Source organism: Haliaeetus albicilla, chromosome 8, assembly GCF_947461875.1.
Source record: "Haliaeetus albicilla chromosome 8, bHalAlb1.1, whole genome shotgun sequence".
NCBI lineage: Eukaryota > Metazoa > Chordata > Aves > Accipitriformes > Accipitridae > Haliaeetus > Haliaeetus albicilla.
The window spans coordinates 13,143,162-13,157,667 of NC_091490.1; the positions used below are offsets into that span (position 1 = coordinate 13,143,162).

At 60.0% G+C, this 14,506-nt stretch overlaps 3 protein-coding genes across 10 annotated transcripts; all 3 read right to left on the minus strand.

Moving 5' to 3' along the window:
• Positions 1–1,224: 1,224 nt before the first annotated feature.
• Positions 1,225–6,923, minus strand: CDC20 (cell division cycle 20). Its single transcript, XM_069788974.1, has 11 exons — positions 6,810–6,923; positions 6,190–6,392; positions 5,454–5,599; positions 4,591–4,687; positions 3,916–4,044; positions 3,366–3,562; positions 2,921–3,015; positions 2,338–2,569; positions 2,102–2,227; positions 1,832–1,949; positions 1,225–1,488 (listed from the first exon to the last, which is right to left on the minus strand). The coding sequence occupies exons 1-11, from the start codon at positions 6,854–6,856 to the stop codon at positions 1,310–1,312; spliced, it is 1,569 nt and encodes a 522-aa protein (XP_069645075.1). The 5' UTR covers positions 6,857–6,923; the 3' UTR covers positions 1,225–1,309.
• A 98-nt stretch (positions 6,924–7,021) lies between these two features.
• On the minus strand, positions 7,022–13,845 carry MPL (MPL proto-oncogene, thrombopoietin receptor). Of its 8 annotated transcripts, XM_069788973.1 has the most exons (12): positions 12,824–13,845; positions 10,471–10,609; positions 9,955–10,130; positions 9,477–9,742; positions 9,244–9,400; positions 8,962–9,091; positions 8,474–8,646; positions 8,226–8,368; positions 7,913–8,072; positions 7,653–7,740; positions 7,440–7,527; positions 7,022–7,346 (listed from the first exon to the last, which is right to left on the minus strand). In XM_069788973.1, the coding sequence occupies exons 1-12, from the start codon at positions 13,074–13,076 to the stop codon at positions 7,149–7,151; spliced, it is 1,971 nt and encodes a 656-aa protein (XP_069645074.1). In that variant the 5' UTR covers positions 13,077–13,845; the 3' UTR covers positions 7,022–7,148. The 8 variants fall into 8 exon arrangements, with proteins under 8 accessions (XP_069645074.1, XP_069645073.1, XP_069645071.1 ...); XM_069788972.1 differs by having other exon boundaries at positions 7,022–7,527; positions 7,653–8,072; XM_069788970.1 differs by having other exon boundaries at positions 7,022–7,527; positions 7,653–8,072; positions 8,226–8,646.
• On the minus strand, positions 10,679–11,622 carry LOC138686291 (uncharacterized; the record flags this gene model as incomplete). The annotated part of the gene is given in 2 exon segments (XM_069788346.1): positions 10,679–11,101; positions 11,103–11,622. Coding segments are annotated over 2 exon segments (837 nt in total), but the record flags the coding sequence as incomplete, so codon positions are not given.
• Positions 13,846–14,506: the final 661 nt, after the last annotated feature.

The window sequence follows — 14,506 nt, forward strand, 5'->3', positions numbered from 1 at the left end:
GCTGTGCAGCCCCTGGCCTCTGCTGGTGCAGCTGATGGACAGGCTTGGTGGGTCTGGTGCAGCCCCACAGCCTCAGACAGCATGGCTGCTGTGGCTGTGCTGGCTCTTGCTTAGGTAAAGGCTCAAATATGCTCCCTGCAACTTGCACCAGCATAACTGAACCTGGAAAAAAAATGTGTTTTTCCAAGTGCTGGGGAGTCAAGCTCTACCAAATGTCAGCTGAGCCTTGCTGCCTGCATTCCTGTGTGCAGCCTCAAGTTTAGGACCAGGAGGGAGATCAGGGCTGCTGGAAGAATATATGACTAAGAGCTATGCACTGGGTTTATGGTGCTTTGAGAGTGTCTTGCATGATGTCTAAGCTGGCTGTGGCAATGTAAACTAACCTTTTGTTCTGCATCAGGCTTCGTGCCATTGCCACCCCCTTTCTGGCCTTTGGGGTGATTACAGCTGTTGCTGTATGTTTCCAGCCCCTGCCCCCACTTTTTTTCCCATAGCATTTGGCTCTTAAATTCAGTACTAAACTCAGTGCAAAAGTAGCTATTCTACTCCAGCACTGTAAGATCAGGCAGTGTTGGCTGCAGCACAGAGGCTGCATGTAGCAGAACAAGGCTTAACTGATGTGTGCAGGCACCACTACAGCTCAGACTGCCAAGAACAAGGCCACAGACTGCTCTGGCACAGGTTATCACTACAGGTAGGTGCCTGCAGAGGCACAGTAAGGACACAGCATAAACTGGGGCCACAGACATACTGTGCTTTCAGTTGAGCCTTGCTCCTCCCCACCACAGCTGGCACCAAAGCAGGCAGCAGCTGGGCAGAGGGCCCTGCCTTAGGCAGGGGCCAGTTCAGAGCTGGTTCACTACTCTGTGGAAGCTGAAGCAAGTCAGGGGTTCTTCCTTCTAGCCCCATCACAGGGCTGGAGCCCTGGGAAGTGTCAGTTTTGACACACTCCAGGGCTAGGAATTCACCCAGGCTACAGCTTCCACCTGTGGTGAGGCAGGTGACACACCTGTATATCTGTCCCAGTGAAGGCAATGCAAGTACAGCCATTGTACAGCATCCTCCTCCTCCCAGGACTTCAGAGCTGTGCTAGGCTCAGGCAGCCTGCCGACCAGCCCTAAAGAACAAGAGCTCCACCACTTGCCCAGATCTCAAACCTTAGGGAGGAGGGGGCCATGTGAGCCATGGCCTTTTCTTCCATCAGACTCCATAAAGAAAAAAAAGTCAAGTTAAAGCAGTTTATTAACATTTAAAATACTGTACAGTGTGTAAGCCAAAATTTCCCCCTCCCCACAACCACCCTGTGCACTCATCGGATGCCCTGGTGTATGATGCTGCTTTTGGCACTGTTTGCCTTCTCTTTCTCCTTCTTCTTTATGGGGTCCATTTCAAAACAGCGCCAGAGCCGCAGCGTTTCATCAGCAGCTGCAGAGGCCACTGTTGCACCATCAGGGCTCATAGTAAGGTTCAAGACTCTGGCAGTGTGACCTGAGGAGGAGGTGTGCAGTCAGGGCTGGTCACATGCCCTGGTCCCTCTGGGTCTACCACAATGGTCACATTTACTCCTGTACACCCCATGAGCCCCACCAGCTTGCACAGCTGTCCCCACACCCCACTGTGACAACACAAATTCACACCCTAGGCACGCATTTGGAGCAACAGTGTTTCTTCAGCAGCCCACAGGAGTGCCTCCCTCTAGCAGCATGCCCCCTGGACACCACTCTGCATCAGTGATGCTCCAGGCTAGACCACCAGCCTGCTCAAACCAAGGATTACATCTGCCTTCAGCCTCTAGCAGCCCTCCCTTCACCAGGCAAAGGGCCCAGCCTACCTCGCAGCTCAGTGACCTTAGCCATCGTTGGATACTTCCATATAACCAGTTGATTCTGTGCAAAGCCATGGCCTGAAATGAACTCCTTGTAGTTTGTTGACCACAGGATAGAACAGACCTGGGAAGAAGCAGTAATGCAGGTAAGACAAGTTGCTTGTGCTGATGCTCACCACTCAGAGATGAGCATGGTCCCCTGCTTTCCCATGCCTCTGGGCCTCAGGAGCCAGCAGCTCTGTATAGGTGTCCAGCCAGAAGGTGTTCATGTCTTACCTGGGAATGGGCATCAACAGCACTGAGGCAGGTGCCAGAACACACATTCCAGATGCGGATATGTCTGTCACTAGTCCCACCTCCAGTGGCTAGAACATTTGACTGCCACGGACACCATGCCACAGCCTGAGAGAAAGGAGTTAATTCTAAGACCTGCAAGAAGCAACCTTGTGCACAGCCAGTGCTGCATATCTGCCTTGCACACAGACACATGCCCACAGCAGCCCTGCACTCACCTTCACAGCACCCTGGTGCTGACTGAAGGTCTGTACAGGAGCAAAGTCTCCACTGTCCCCCTGGGTGCATGGCCAGATGTTCACCAGGTTGTCATTGCCACCGCTGGCCAGGTAGCGGCCATCTAGAGACCACTTGAGTCCACACACCTCCTGTGTGTGGCCAGCAAGTGTGGCCACATGATGCTCAGCCACTCTGACATCATGGTGGTGGATGTGGCCAGCCCGTGCCCCGCTGCAGAGAGAAGGCATGCAGGGTCAGGATGGCACATATTTTCACCGAAATCCATTTCTGTGCTGTTGCAAGGCTGCTGTACCTGCCACTGGGTTTCAACCCATGTTACCAGCATCTCTGGCCTGTTGGTGTGAGCGAAGCAGCCACAGAAGCTCTTCACAATTTCAGCAAAGGGCAAGAGAGAAGAGAGGCCTTCTCCCCATGGTCTCAGCAGAACTGGCTGAGTAAGAATCCCAAGCCAGGACAGAAACTCCTCTCTGCCATTCCTAACCTGCACTGCTCACACATCTAGGGTAGGAATCTGCAACAGCTGTACACTGCCCTTTTACCCACCCCCACCCACTGCTTTACCTGGAGAGAATGTAGCTGTTCCAGCTGAGGGACCCCACACGGGAAGAATGGCTGATCATATTTCGGAGACGTTTCTGGTGCTGTATGTCCCATAGCTAGAAAGGCAGAGCAATAAGTTCTCCAGAGGATGAGGAAACCCAGCCCAGTTGCTTTGCCCTAGGAACCTCACTGCACAGGCTTTGTCATTCAACCTTGTCAGTAAGGGAGCAGAGATCAACTTGTATCTCGTGCCTACAGAACAGAAGGTAACTCCAGGCATCAGAAAACTCCAATGCCAAACTCCACCTTGCATGCTGCAGCTGGTCACTTGCTGTGGACATTTCCACACCACACCAGTCAAGACAAGTCAGGGTACAGAGCATCCTTCTTGTGCTTAGCCAAGTCTTTGTCCCAAGACCCTCCAGCAATCCCTAGACAACACCTCTAGTTTTACTCCTGCACTCACCTGGACCTCAGCATTACTTGTGCCAACAGCAAGGTAGTTTCCTTCTTTAATCCATGACACAGAGGAGACATAATCATCTGGATGCTCCATCTGCAGCAGCTGGATAATCTCCCCAGAGGTGTGATTCCACAGATAGACAGAGTTGTCCAGAGCCACTGCCAGGAAGTTCTGAGAGCTCCAGTCAATGAGATTCAGATCTACAATTTGGAAGAGCAATGCAGGTCACACTGTGCTTACCTGGGGAGCCCTGTCCTTCCCCAGTGCTGATGGCAGATCTTCCACTTGCACCAGGTATGTGCACACACACATACACACACAGATAAGGGGCAGCCTTCTGGGTGTCACCATGCCCAGCTGGTGGGGTCAGGTAGCCTTAATCCCAGCACATACATAGCATGTTCCTCTAAGGCCACACAGGGACACTCCAGAAGTGGGCCATGCCAGCCTGCATGGTTAAGATAGTGAAAGAGCCCAGTTACACTGTCCTAGGAGCTGCACTCCAGTGCAGAATGATCTCAATGCCCAGCACTCAACATTGCAGCCTACTTACAATAGTCATTGCGGATCTCCGGTGCATCCAGAATCCGGTCTGGCATTGAGGGAATGTATCTGCCATTCTTCCTGCTGGATCCAGGTGTCGTTTTCTGACTGTAGAGCACTTTCAGGTTATTCTGATAGCCTGTGTGCAGAGGAACAGATTTGTTAACCTGAGTTACTGTTTTGTCCCAGCTAAGCACTGCTCACCCAAACAGAAATCCCTTCCAGGGAAAGTGAAGTCGTCAGAGAAGAGATACACTCAGAAGAGTGCAGTGTGCTAACATCACTGGCAGTATGAACTGCTGAACCAGGCTGAGCTCCGATTCCCTAATTCACAGGAACAAGTTTAACTGACAAGCACTTGATTTTCTGTATGCCATTATATTTAGTGACTGTTAAGCTACAAGTGCACAGGAGAGAGTTTGAAGCTTTTGCAGACCTCAGGAAGGTTAGCCACCTGCAGTACAAGTGAGCAACTGGCAGTCATTTCAACTTTTGTAAATAAATTCACTGTAGCTGTTACACAGCCCCTCAACTTCAGGAACCCTAAGGAGGGAGACTCCAGTGTGCATAGGAGCTCTGAGAAGCCAGTTGACCTCTCCTGTGTCTGCACGCAGGGCCTCTGTGTTGCTGTTCCCCTGCCCAGATCTCTCCAGCTGAGTCAACTTACACAGACCCTGTATCATACCTTCCGGAGCATTCTGTGGCTTTCCACTGAGGCGGAGGATCTTTGCCTCTTCTATATCAAAGCCATTCAGATTCACTGCCCAGGCTTTCTGTTGCTCCTACAGAGAGAAACTACCCTCAGTGAGATGCATTTGAAACACAAAGCCCATGCTGCACTTAAAACTGCAGCTGGCAGAGCATGTACCTAAGCCCCCTTCTCCTAGAATCAGGAGGTGTACAGCTGTGTGTGGGAGTCAGCTACAGACAGGCAGGTCAAAGTAGTTTTTCTTCAGACATTGGCACACTGTCCTGCTCACATTTTCATACAGAAGAGTGGCAAGTTCAGTGTCTCATTGCCAGTGGGGAAAGCCACAGCTACAAGGGACCAAATGCTTCATAAACAGATTTCAGAACACAGTGTACACATTCCAGAATAGCTCCCCATGTAGACATTGTCCTAGAATAGCTACCACCAGCAGTTTCACTGTGCACAGGCTCACAGCTTTGTATCTCTGTAGCCTGCTATATTTTAAAGCCTCACTAGCCCAAAGTTGAATTTTGCTACCAGAAGCAGCACAGGCTAGAGTGAGTGGAAGCAGAGGTGTAAGGCTCTGCTCTTCCCTGTACCTAGGGAAACAACCCCACAGAGCAGCTATGGTCAGGTTCCTGTGGAGCAGCTGTGTACCTGTTCCAACTGCAGGCTTTACAGCTTCCACAACATCCTGGGCTCCTGAAGCCCAGAGCTGGAAGCAGTGATGGCTGGGGCTCTCAGCCCCATGTGCCTACTTGATGAAACCAACAGTTTGCTTCTCTGTAAAAAGGTCAAGAAGGATTAGGTGTTTGGTAGTGATCATTGTAGTAATTGTAACTTAGCAACACGCTGACCTTTTTGGTAGGGGACTCCTCAGCAGGGTCATTCTCTTTGGTTAGAAGGAAATTGGCCATCTCCATCTGCATAGTGCTGCGGTTGGGAATGTAGCGATCCCCCCCAGCCTTTGTTGGGGTGCTCTGAATTTTGGATCCAGGTTTACCTGCATTCACATGCATAAATATTGCCTTACAGTTATTAAACAGCTTATATTAGAGCTTTTAATAGAGACCAAATCCAGCACTCCCAGATCACACCTACCAGACAAGTTCCAGACAAGCACGACTTGGAGAGCTCACGCCATCCAGTCACAGCTAACTTGTATTTTTATACCCCCCTGTTTAATTGTACTAAGCTCCGGTTAGGGACTGCCAGGAGACAACTCCTTGGGTCTAGTGCAACAACACCAGAGTTCACAGATAAGGAGAGGATGCAAAAATACTGTTAGAGCACATAAAGCTGTCAGCAGACAGTCCTACCCACACTTGTCCCAACACACAGCTCTGCCAGCAAGGCTCAGCTGGGTGATCAGCATTTCACCCAGCCCCAGCACACAGAGCTCTGCCCACCTCATGCTGGGGAGGAGAAGGTGGGTGACTCCCAGGAGCCAGGCAGTGTAGCCCACCTCCTCCTGCCTGACCAGCAAGCCAGCTAGGGCAGCCTGGCATGGAGGCCAGAGCCGCACAGCTACAGGCAAAGCAGCCCGGGCGACGCTCCCCCACCCAGGCTACGCCGCAGGTCGCCGCCACTCACCGGGTGTCCTGGACGGCGTCTTGCTGGAGCTGTGGGAGCGATTGGCCGGCTTCATGGGCGACAAGCCGGCGGCGGGGCTGGGCCCGGCCATGCCGCTGTCCTTGGCCTTGCGCTGCCACCGCGCGGGCGGCGCGTTCGGGATCGGCGTGTCCAGCTTCAGCAGCCCATGCAGGTCCGCCTCGAACACGAACTGCGCCATGGCCCTGCGGGCGAGCGGGCGGTGTCAGCGGGGACCCGCGCAGGGACGGCGGCCGAGCGGCAGCCCTGCTCCGCCGGGTCCCCCCCCCCCCGGCTGCACCTCAGGACCTTCTCCGCCACAGGAGAACCCGCCCCCGGCTGCGCCTCAGGGCCCTCTCCACCACAGGACACCCCCTCCGGCTGCACCTCAGGCCCCTCTCCGCCACAGGAGAACCCCCCCGCCCCAGGCCGCTCCTCAGGGGCCGCTTCACCACAGCCTCATGCCCCCCGCCCCAAGGCCCCCCTCGCCAACAGGGTCTCTCTCGTGGCCCGCTTCGCCTCAGGGGGCGCGCCCCCCACCTCCCCCGCCAGCCCTCGGGCTCCCCCCGCAGGGTGCCGGCCCCCCTCCGCCCGCCACGGCCCTGCCGCCGGCCGCCCCTCACCACCACTCCACGGTTGAAGCCCACATCGCTCTACGCCGCCGCAGCATTTAAACCCCGCGCGGCCGCTCCTCCCATTGGCTGCTTCAAACGTAACCGCCGCGCGCTGCCATGGCGACCAACGTCCGCCGCGCCGCGATTGGCCGGGCCGCGGGGCGGGGCGGGGCTCTCCCCTCCCCGCCTGCGGGTGGGTGGGTGACGGGGCCTGGCACGCGGGGGCCGCGCCGCTCCGCGGGCCCAGGGATCCGGGTTCGGGGCCGGGGCCGGGTTCGGGGCGCCGCGAAGGAGAGAGGAGGCCGGGTGTTTGCTCGTCTCATTTTATGCCGGGGCCGGGAGCGCGGCTCAGGGCGGCCCGCGCGGCTCCCAGCCGCTCATGAGCAGGTAGGACTGGTTGGCGATGTCGGTGCCGGGCAGGCGGCCGGCGGCGTGCTCCGGCGGAGGCGGCGGCGGCGCGCCCGGCTCCCCCCGCGGGCCGGGCAGCACCTCCAGCAGGCAGGGCAGGACGGCCTCCTCCGGCGGCTGCTTGTAGAAGGTGTTGGCCTGGGGACACACAGAGGGGGCGCGGTGGGGGCCGCCCTTCGAGCTGCCCCCGGGGGGGCTCAGCCGCGGCGGGCCCTGCCCCGGCCCCCTCACCTGGCCGTGCTTGCTGCTTTCGTGGAGGAAGCTGCCCAGCGTGCGGTGCAGGTCGGGGACGGGGGGCCAGAGCTTCTGCTTCACGTTGCTGGGTGCGGGGAAGGGGGTGTCGAAGGCAAACCCCGGTCGGGGGTGCCCTGACGCCCCCGGAGCAGGGTGCCCAGGCCTGGTGCTGGACCCCCGCCCCCCGCCTGTCCCAGGCACAGCCCTTACCTGTAGAGGGAAGGGAAGGTGCACCGCAGCCCCAGGAGCACTCCTGTGAAGACCAGCGGCACCACCGTAACGCTCGGGATGATCCAGCCTGCGTCGGAGGAGGAACGCTGGGACTGTAGCCCTGCCCTGAGCCCCCACCACTGAGCCCTCCGCGGCCCTGTCGCTCGGTCCTCCCCATCCCATTTCCAGCACTCCCGGTCTCCTGCCCTCGGCCATGTGGCTCCTCTGGCTGCAGCCTCCACTCCTGCCCTGTCCCTTACCCGCACTGGCCGTGGCGTCGACCACGACAGGTTTGGACCAGGCGCTCCAGCTGCCCTGGTACCACGGCCCGCTGGGCTGGGCCCGCACCTGGGCATGGTAGCGGGCGCCTGGCCGTAGGTCCAGGACTTCTTTCCTGGCTGCCCGCGGGACCTGTAGGACCTGCGGGGCAGAGCCAAGCTGAGCTGGAGATGACGGCTGCTGCGTGGTGGCCAAGCAGTGGGGTGCGGGTCCCTCCTGCGTGACCCCATGTGGGCCATGTGCTGGCAGCAGAGGTGGGCAGGGCTGCTTGGAGGAGCCCTGGCTGTGCCTTACCTTCCAGTCATGGCTCTCCTCCACGGCATAGCGGACCTGGTAGTCCAGCTGCTCTGCCAGCACCTCCAGGGGTGGCAGCCACTGCAGGCTCAGCTGGCCCTGTGACACCGTTGCCTGCACAAGCTGCGGGGCGTCTGTGAGCACTGTTGGTGACGGGGACGTGTTGCATGGAATGGGACATAGGACGCTGCATCCCCCGCCAGGCAGGCATGGGCAAGGGCAAGGGCCACAGTGGCGCTGGGACTCACCGGCCTGGTGCAGCCAGAAGGGCTCCTTAAAGTAGCTGAGCGTGGGCAGCGCGTGGGGCCGGGTGACATTCACCAGGACGGAGATAGCGCTGCCAGCCCTGGGCTGGAAGGTGCAGGCGTGGGTGCCTTGCACCCCCACGCTCACCTCCTCGCACCACTGCCACGCGTCTTCCCTGCGCGAGGAGCGGGGAACCAGTCAGCCCCACTGTGGCCGCCCTGCTCCCCTTGCCTGCTGCCAGCCCTGCTCTGGGGCCGCCCTGTCCCCGCAGCCAGTGCTGCCTCACTCCTCCTGCACTTGCCCAGGAAAGCCAACGCTGCCTGTAGTTGGAGGTGCAGTGTGGCCCAGAGTGGTGGTGGGGAGGTGCGAGGTCGATGGTGGTAGGGCAGGGCAGGGCACAGGGTGGGATGTGGGACACTGAGCAGAGCCCATGGTCCCTGGGATGTGCCGCCTCTCTGCCTGAGCACCACATCCCTGCCATGCCCCTTACCTTGTGCTGGCCCCGCTTGGAGGCGGACGGTAGAAGAGCTGGTGGGAGCTGCGGGGCTCTCCAGGGTCCCAGCTCCACTCACAGCGCACGTGCTGCAGGTCAGGGGTGCTGCAGCTCAGCCCGATGTCTCCTGGGCAGGCAAGAGCCAGGGCAGGGAGGGAGCTGCTTCGCCTTGGCCCCCAAAACCTGAGTGCTGCACCTGACCTACCCCAGGACCCCCACCCCTCGCAGCCCCAGGTGTGGGTGCCTCCCAGCACCCCAGTGGTGGGGATGGCCGCTCACCAGAGGAGCGGGGTGTCTCTGCAGCCACTGCCCGCGACCAGGGCCCCCAGACGCCGTCCATGGAAGTGCCGTCAGGCTTGCTGCGTACCTGGATGTGGTACCTCACCCCTGGCCACAGGTCCCGAAGGACCACCCAGGTGTTGGCCTGGACCAGTCTCTGCAGGAGAGGGGCCAGGCTGGGGAGCAGCTGCAGCCCCCAAATCCCCCTGCCCATCCCTGGCCCCTCTATGTACCTGCCCCGCTCCCAGGGAGGCTGTGGCTGCCCCAGCCATGGGTGTGTGGGTGCTGATGGCTGGCTGGCTGGAAGGGTCCCCAGGGTGCTGCCCACCGGGGTCCAACACGGTGCTGCAGGGCATCTCTGGGGAGCTGGCAGGGCAGCACTGCACCTCGTAGAGGAAGAAGTTCTCGTAGTCGGCAAGTGGTGGCTGCCATGACACGCAGAGCTGCCCTGCAGCCCCAGCCCAGCGGGCCGTGAGGTTTGCTGGGGGGGCGATGAGACCTGCGGGGAACATGCCGGGGCGTTTGCCCTCCTGCAGCAGCCCCCATCTGGGCACTCCCTGGTCCTGCTGCGGGGCACCTGGCGGTCCCTCAGGACTGCATCCGTGCCTGGTGTGCAGGGTGCTGCCAGCCCCTGCAGCAAGCAGGACAGGGGACCCAGGTCTGGGGACTGTCCTGGTGTCACAGGGGTATTGCCCAGTGGGAGGGACTCACCCACTGCATCCACGCTGAGCTCCCGCCAGTACTTGGTCTGGTTGGTGATGGCGTCCAGGACGCAGAGGTGGAGCTGGGTGAAGAGCCGCACGTCCTGGCTGGGGAAGACGCAGACATGCCGCGTCCCACCAGCCCCACGGCGCAACGTGGACACCGCACATGCCGTGGGCGCATCCCTGAGGAATGGAGAGTGGGGTCCTGCAGCACCCCATGCCTCCTGCCCAGGGCTGGGCTGGAGGAGAGGGGACCTGGGGCATGGCACTGAGACTTTGGTGTCACCAGCTCCTTCCTTGCGCCCCCATCCGCTGCAGGGCACCATCCCTGTGGGACTGAGGGACAGCCAAGCTCCCAGCCCTGCCGCAGGGTGTGTGGTGGCTGCTGTGTAGCTCCTATGGGCTCTCCACTATCTCCTTGCAGCTGGGAGCCACAGCAATGGTACGGAGAGCTGCAGCACCCCGCCTCTGCTGCTCTCTGTGCAGGCAAGGGGGATGTTGGGCTGTCTCCACCACCTCCTACCTGCTGTACCAGTAGTAGAAGTGGCACATCCTGCTCACCGCCTCCTCCTCCTCCTCTTCATCCCAGAAGCAGGTGAGGTCCTCAAAGGAGCGGGAGAAGCAGAGGATGTCCTCGGGCACCCCCGCCAACAGCGCAGCGTCTGGGAGGAGTGTGGGCATGAAGGAGCCCCTGGGCACAAACCCGTCCCCATCCCACCTGTGTACCCCCACCCCATGCCCCCTGGCCGGCTCGGCCCTGAGGCCAGTCTGCAGGCACCTGGGGCAGCGTGGGCATGGCTGCGGACGTGGACATCCCACAGGTGCCCTCCACCAGCTTGGCACGGTGGGGCGGGACATGGCACGCATGCTGGCTGCTGGCTCGCACCGGGGTCCTGGCTGGCAGCAGGGCTCCCTGCCGGCCAGCCCCACTGCTCCCCACCCTCCTCAGCACGTGGGGTCCTTTGGGACAAACAAACATCCCGAAATAGCCCTGCGGTCGGAGGGGGGCTCGGGGCCCGGCGATCGGCGGGAAGCACCCCTGCCCTGCTCACGCCGGAAGGTGCGCGGAAGCAAGATAAGGAGGAGCAGCGTCCCGGGGAGAGGCAAAGAGCCTCAGGGCTGGTGTGGGGGCGTGTGGTCCTGAGCAGGGGCGGGATGCTGAAACCCCAGCCTGGGGAGTGGTGGGGGGGCTGTGGATTTCTCTGCCCCACTTAGCAAGCCGCCCTTCCTGTTGATGCAGGGATGAACTGGAGCATCACGACCTGCAGGATCTCCATCCCAAGCACCAGTAGCTTTGCTGGCACATGCGTGTCTGTTGCTGTTGTCAGGGAAAAGTGGACAGCCCCAAGATGCAGATGTGTAAAGCACAGGGGGGTGCCTTGCTGCCCCCCAGCATTGCTCCAGCACTCCCTTCTCCCCCACTGCCTCTGCCCTGCCTCCGGCCCTCCTCTTCCTCCTCCTCCTTCTCCTCCTGGGATGTGCCTCCTTCCCCAGGGGCTGCCCCCAGCTGCAGGACCCCACAACAAGCCCTCTGCCAGTGCCTGGCCCTGCTCCATGTGCCGAGTGCATCCGTTCTCTGCTACGCACCCCCTGCACTGCCAGCTGAGCCCACCCTGGGCAGAGAATAAAAGTGACAGTCCCCAAATGTACTTGCCACCTTTTCAGTGTCCCTCTGCTCTCCCTGTCCCTTCCCTTGCCCTGAGCCTCCAGCCCTGTTCCTCCCTTCCCAGCCCTGTGTTGCCTTCCTCCCCCAGCCCACGTTCCCTCCCAAGAGACCACAACCCACCCAACCTGCTCTTCCCATTTTGCACCTCATTCCCCCACCCTAGGCCTCATGCCGGTTCCATGACATCCCCAATTCCCAGCGACAGGGGATGGGGTGGCCAGGTCCCAGCAGCTTGTTAGCACAGGGACCCATGGCATCTGTGGGAGGCCACACTGGTCCTGTGGGCTATCAGAGCATCTTTGCTGGGTGCAGGCCATTTCCTAGGAAGAGCAGCCACACAGCTTTGCAGCCCACATCAGCCACGCTTGGGCAGTGCGCTTGCTTAAGCCAGCAGTGGGCTCAGAGCACAGCAATGTCACAAAAGCTGCAGGCAGAGGGAGGATGAGCCCAACCCTGACCTTCCTCCCACTGCCCCTATGGGGGTGACTCAAAATGTGCTCTGGAGCCTGCCGAGGCCAGAGACCTGGGGTGGGGCTGGAGACACGGGCAGGAGATCAACAGGATTTTGTTCAGTTAATGGTTTTTATGGTGTTATAGAAAGTGTTAAAAGGACTAAGGAGGGGCTCAAAGAAAGCGTACAGAAGCCTGAAACAGGAGAAAGCTGGGAAGCGGCTCTGCCAGGCACAGCAAGCCAGGCTGGGGCCAGCTACTGGCTGAGCTGAGGATGCTTAGCAGGGCAGTAAGATCATGGCAAGGCTGATGCGGGAGCATTGGGATTAGCCTGGCAGTGCCACAGCATTACCTGTGGTGCAGAGCCATGCTGTCAGACATTAGCTTGAATTTTGCTCAGACCCTCATCGTCGTAACTCCAAGAACTTTGGATGAGTAGGGAGCCCCTCTGTTACCCGTGCGGGACTGGGAGCCCCAGGCTGCCATCCCAAAGGGGTGCCTGGGGTCTGCCAGGTCCTGCTTGCAGAGAGCAGGGACGTCGCTTTGCTCTGGGCACCCCAGGGTGTCCCGTGGGTGAGAAGGGCATTCCATCGCCCACCCTGAACACTCCCTGCACACCTTCCTGGGACACACCCTCCTGGGACACCCCCTCCCCAACCCTGCAGATTCTGGCTGCCGTGGGGTGCTCGCTGCCCGCACCCAGCATGCCAGCTCCTCTCTGGCCCATCCTTTGGGGGAGAAAATGGCCCCAAGGACCTACCTTGGGATGTCACCGGCTCAGGGGCTGCTGGAGGGCTGCGGAGGCTGAGCAGGACAGCAGGGAGCAGTGAGAGCAGCCAGCCCTGATGCAGGTAGGCTGCCATCCTGCAACCCATGTGCTGGGGCCGTGGGCGCTGCGCTGGGCCCCTCCCAGCGCCCTGGGAGCTACTGCGGCTCCTCCAGGCAATACCTTTATCTGGGAAGTGGTGGCTGTGCAGCTCAGGAAGCCTGGCTGGAGGTTCCCCCCGCCCCATTGCCGGCACTTCCCCGTGCCCGAAACCACCGTGCCACAGCCCCTCCGCCACCAGCCGCAGCGCCAAGGGAGACTGCTCCTATCAGATAGGCGGCACGTCCTGCCCTTGCGGCTACCGGCATGCTGGGAGGCTGGGGTAGGAAGAAAAACAACCCCTGAAGAACCAGGGAGGCCCCTATGCCGGGCAGGGCAGGCTGTTGGGGGCTGCAGGCACGTGGGACCATGGGACGTGGGGCAGCTGCTCCGGCCTCATCCCACCCTGTGCCGCCTGGCACTGGTGCGCACTGGGTCTGCTCCGCACGGTCCAGAGGTTCCATCCCCATGGCTGTGCCGGGAGGAGAGCTGCAGGCACAGGGAGCATTGGCAGGGCCCACACAGATGCTAGTGTGCTGGGGCAGGAGCAGGGCCACCATGGTGGGGTCCTGCAGGCGTGCTCAGCCTCGTGCCAATCTACCACCGCCGCTTGGTGCAGGCAGCCAGGAGGGGTGTCCCACCCCGCCGGGGCGCAGCACCACGTCACAGCCCGGGGAGAACCAGCCAGGGCATGAGGAACCACTTGCACACAGGTCCCCACCGTGCCAAGGGCGGGTGGGCTTCTCTTTGCCCTGCCACCAGGGACAGCAGTGGGGGCACTGAGGGGAGAAGGGAACAGCCAGCACCAATTTGTCACAGTCAATTTTTGTCAAATCAGTCCTACTTCCTTCTCCATCTGGCTACTGGGCTTTGCCATCAGGGAGGCAAAAAGCAGAAAACCCTCAGTTTGAGCAGGTCTGATGATGCTGCCTCAGACACCATTCCCAGCCAGCAGCAGAGGAGGTGCAGAGGTGGTGGCACACGTCAGGCTGCCCGCAAAGGCCAGTCCCAATCACTGTTTCACTGTACACCTGAGTGATGGGGCAGAGAGGCTGCTTACTAACGGGTGCAGTTGACACCAAAGAGCACTGGAGGCCAGAATGGGAAATCAAAATGGTATTGACAGAGTTGAAACACCTTCTGGGGAAAATTGACTCTTGCCCAGAAGGGCAAATGCAAATGCCCCTGCCTTCAGCTGGGATACTGGGCTCCAGAGCAGCAGCCCTTGCTTTCCGCGGACTGTGGAAGATGGCTAGATGGGCAGCTGGATGGTACGCCTAGGGCTTAGCAGGCTGAGGCCAACAGAGATGAAACCCACCCACTGTCAGCATAACAAACAGCAGCAGTGCAGGATGAGGGACCACAGCCTGGAGCAGGAGCTCCCATGGGAGGGTCAGCGCAAAGCCCAGACAATCTCTGAGGGACCGGCATGCGAAAGAAAATCACCCCAATGGCACGTGTTCAAGCAGGCTGGTCAAACATGACGGTCCCTGTGTAAGACGTGGGAAGTTACCCAACGGCTCAGCACAGTGCTGGGTGGGCGCCGGCTGGCCAGGGTGGGAAGGGTGCGGAGCTGCA

Bases quoted from the DNA above. Each gene is read 5' to 3' on its own strand.
- CDC20 (XM_069788974.1), bottom strand. From the start codon at position 6,856: ATGCTGCGGCGGCGTAGAGCGATGTGGGCTTCAACCGTGGAGTGGTG. The intron at 5,600-6,189 runs GTGAGTGGCGGC...ATGTGAATGCAG, and splicing joins GACGCCGTCCAGGACACCCG to GTAAACCTGGATCCAAAATT. The intron at 1,950-2,101 runs GTAAGACATGAA...GCTTCTTCCCAG, and splicing joins CTGTTGATGCCCATTCCCAG to GTCTGTTCTATCCTGTGGTC.
- MPL (XM_069788965.1), bottom strand. From the start codon at position 13,076: ATGGGGCGGGGGGAACCTCCAGCCAGGCTTCCTGAGCTGCACAGCCAC. The intron at 9,092-9,243 runs GTGAGCGGCCAT...TTGCCTGCCCAG, and splicing joins AGAGACACCCCGCTCCTCTG to GAGACATCGGGCTGAGCTGC. The intron at 7,528-7,652 runs GTAAGGGCTGTG...CCCCGCACCCAG, and splicing joins ACCTTCCCTTCCCTCTACAG to CAACGTGAAGCAGAAGCTCT.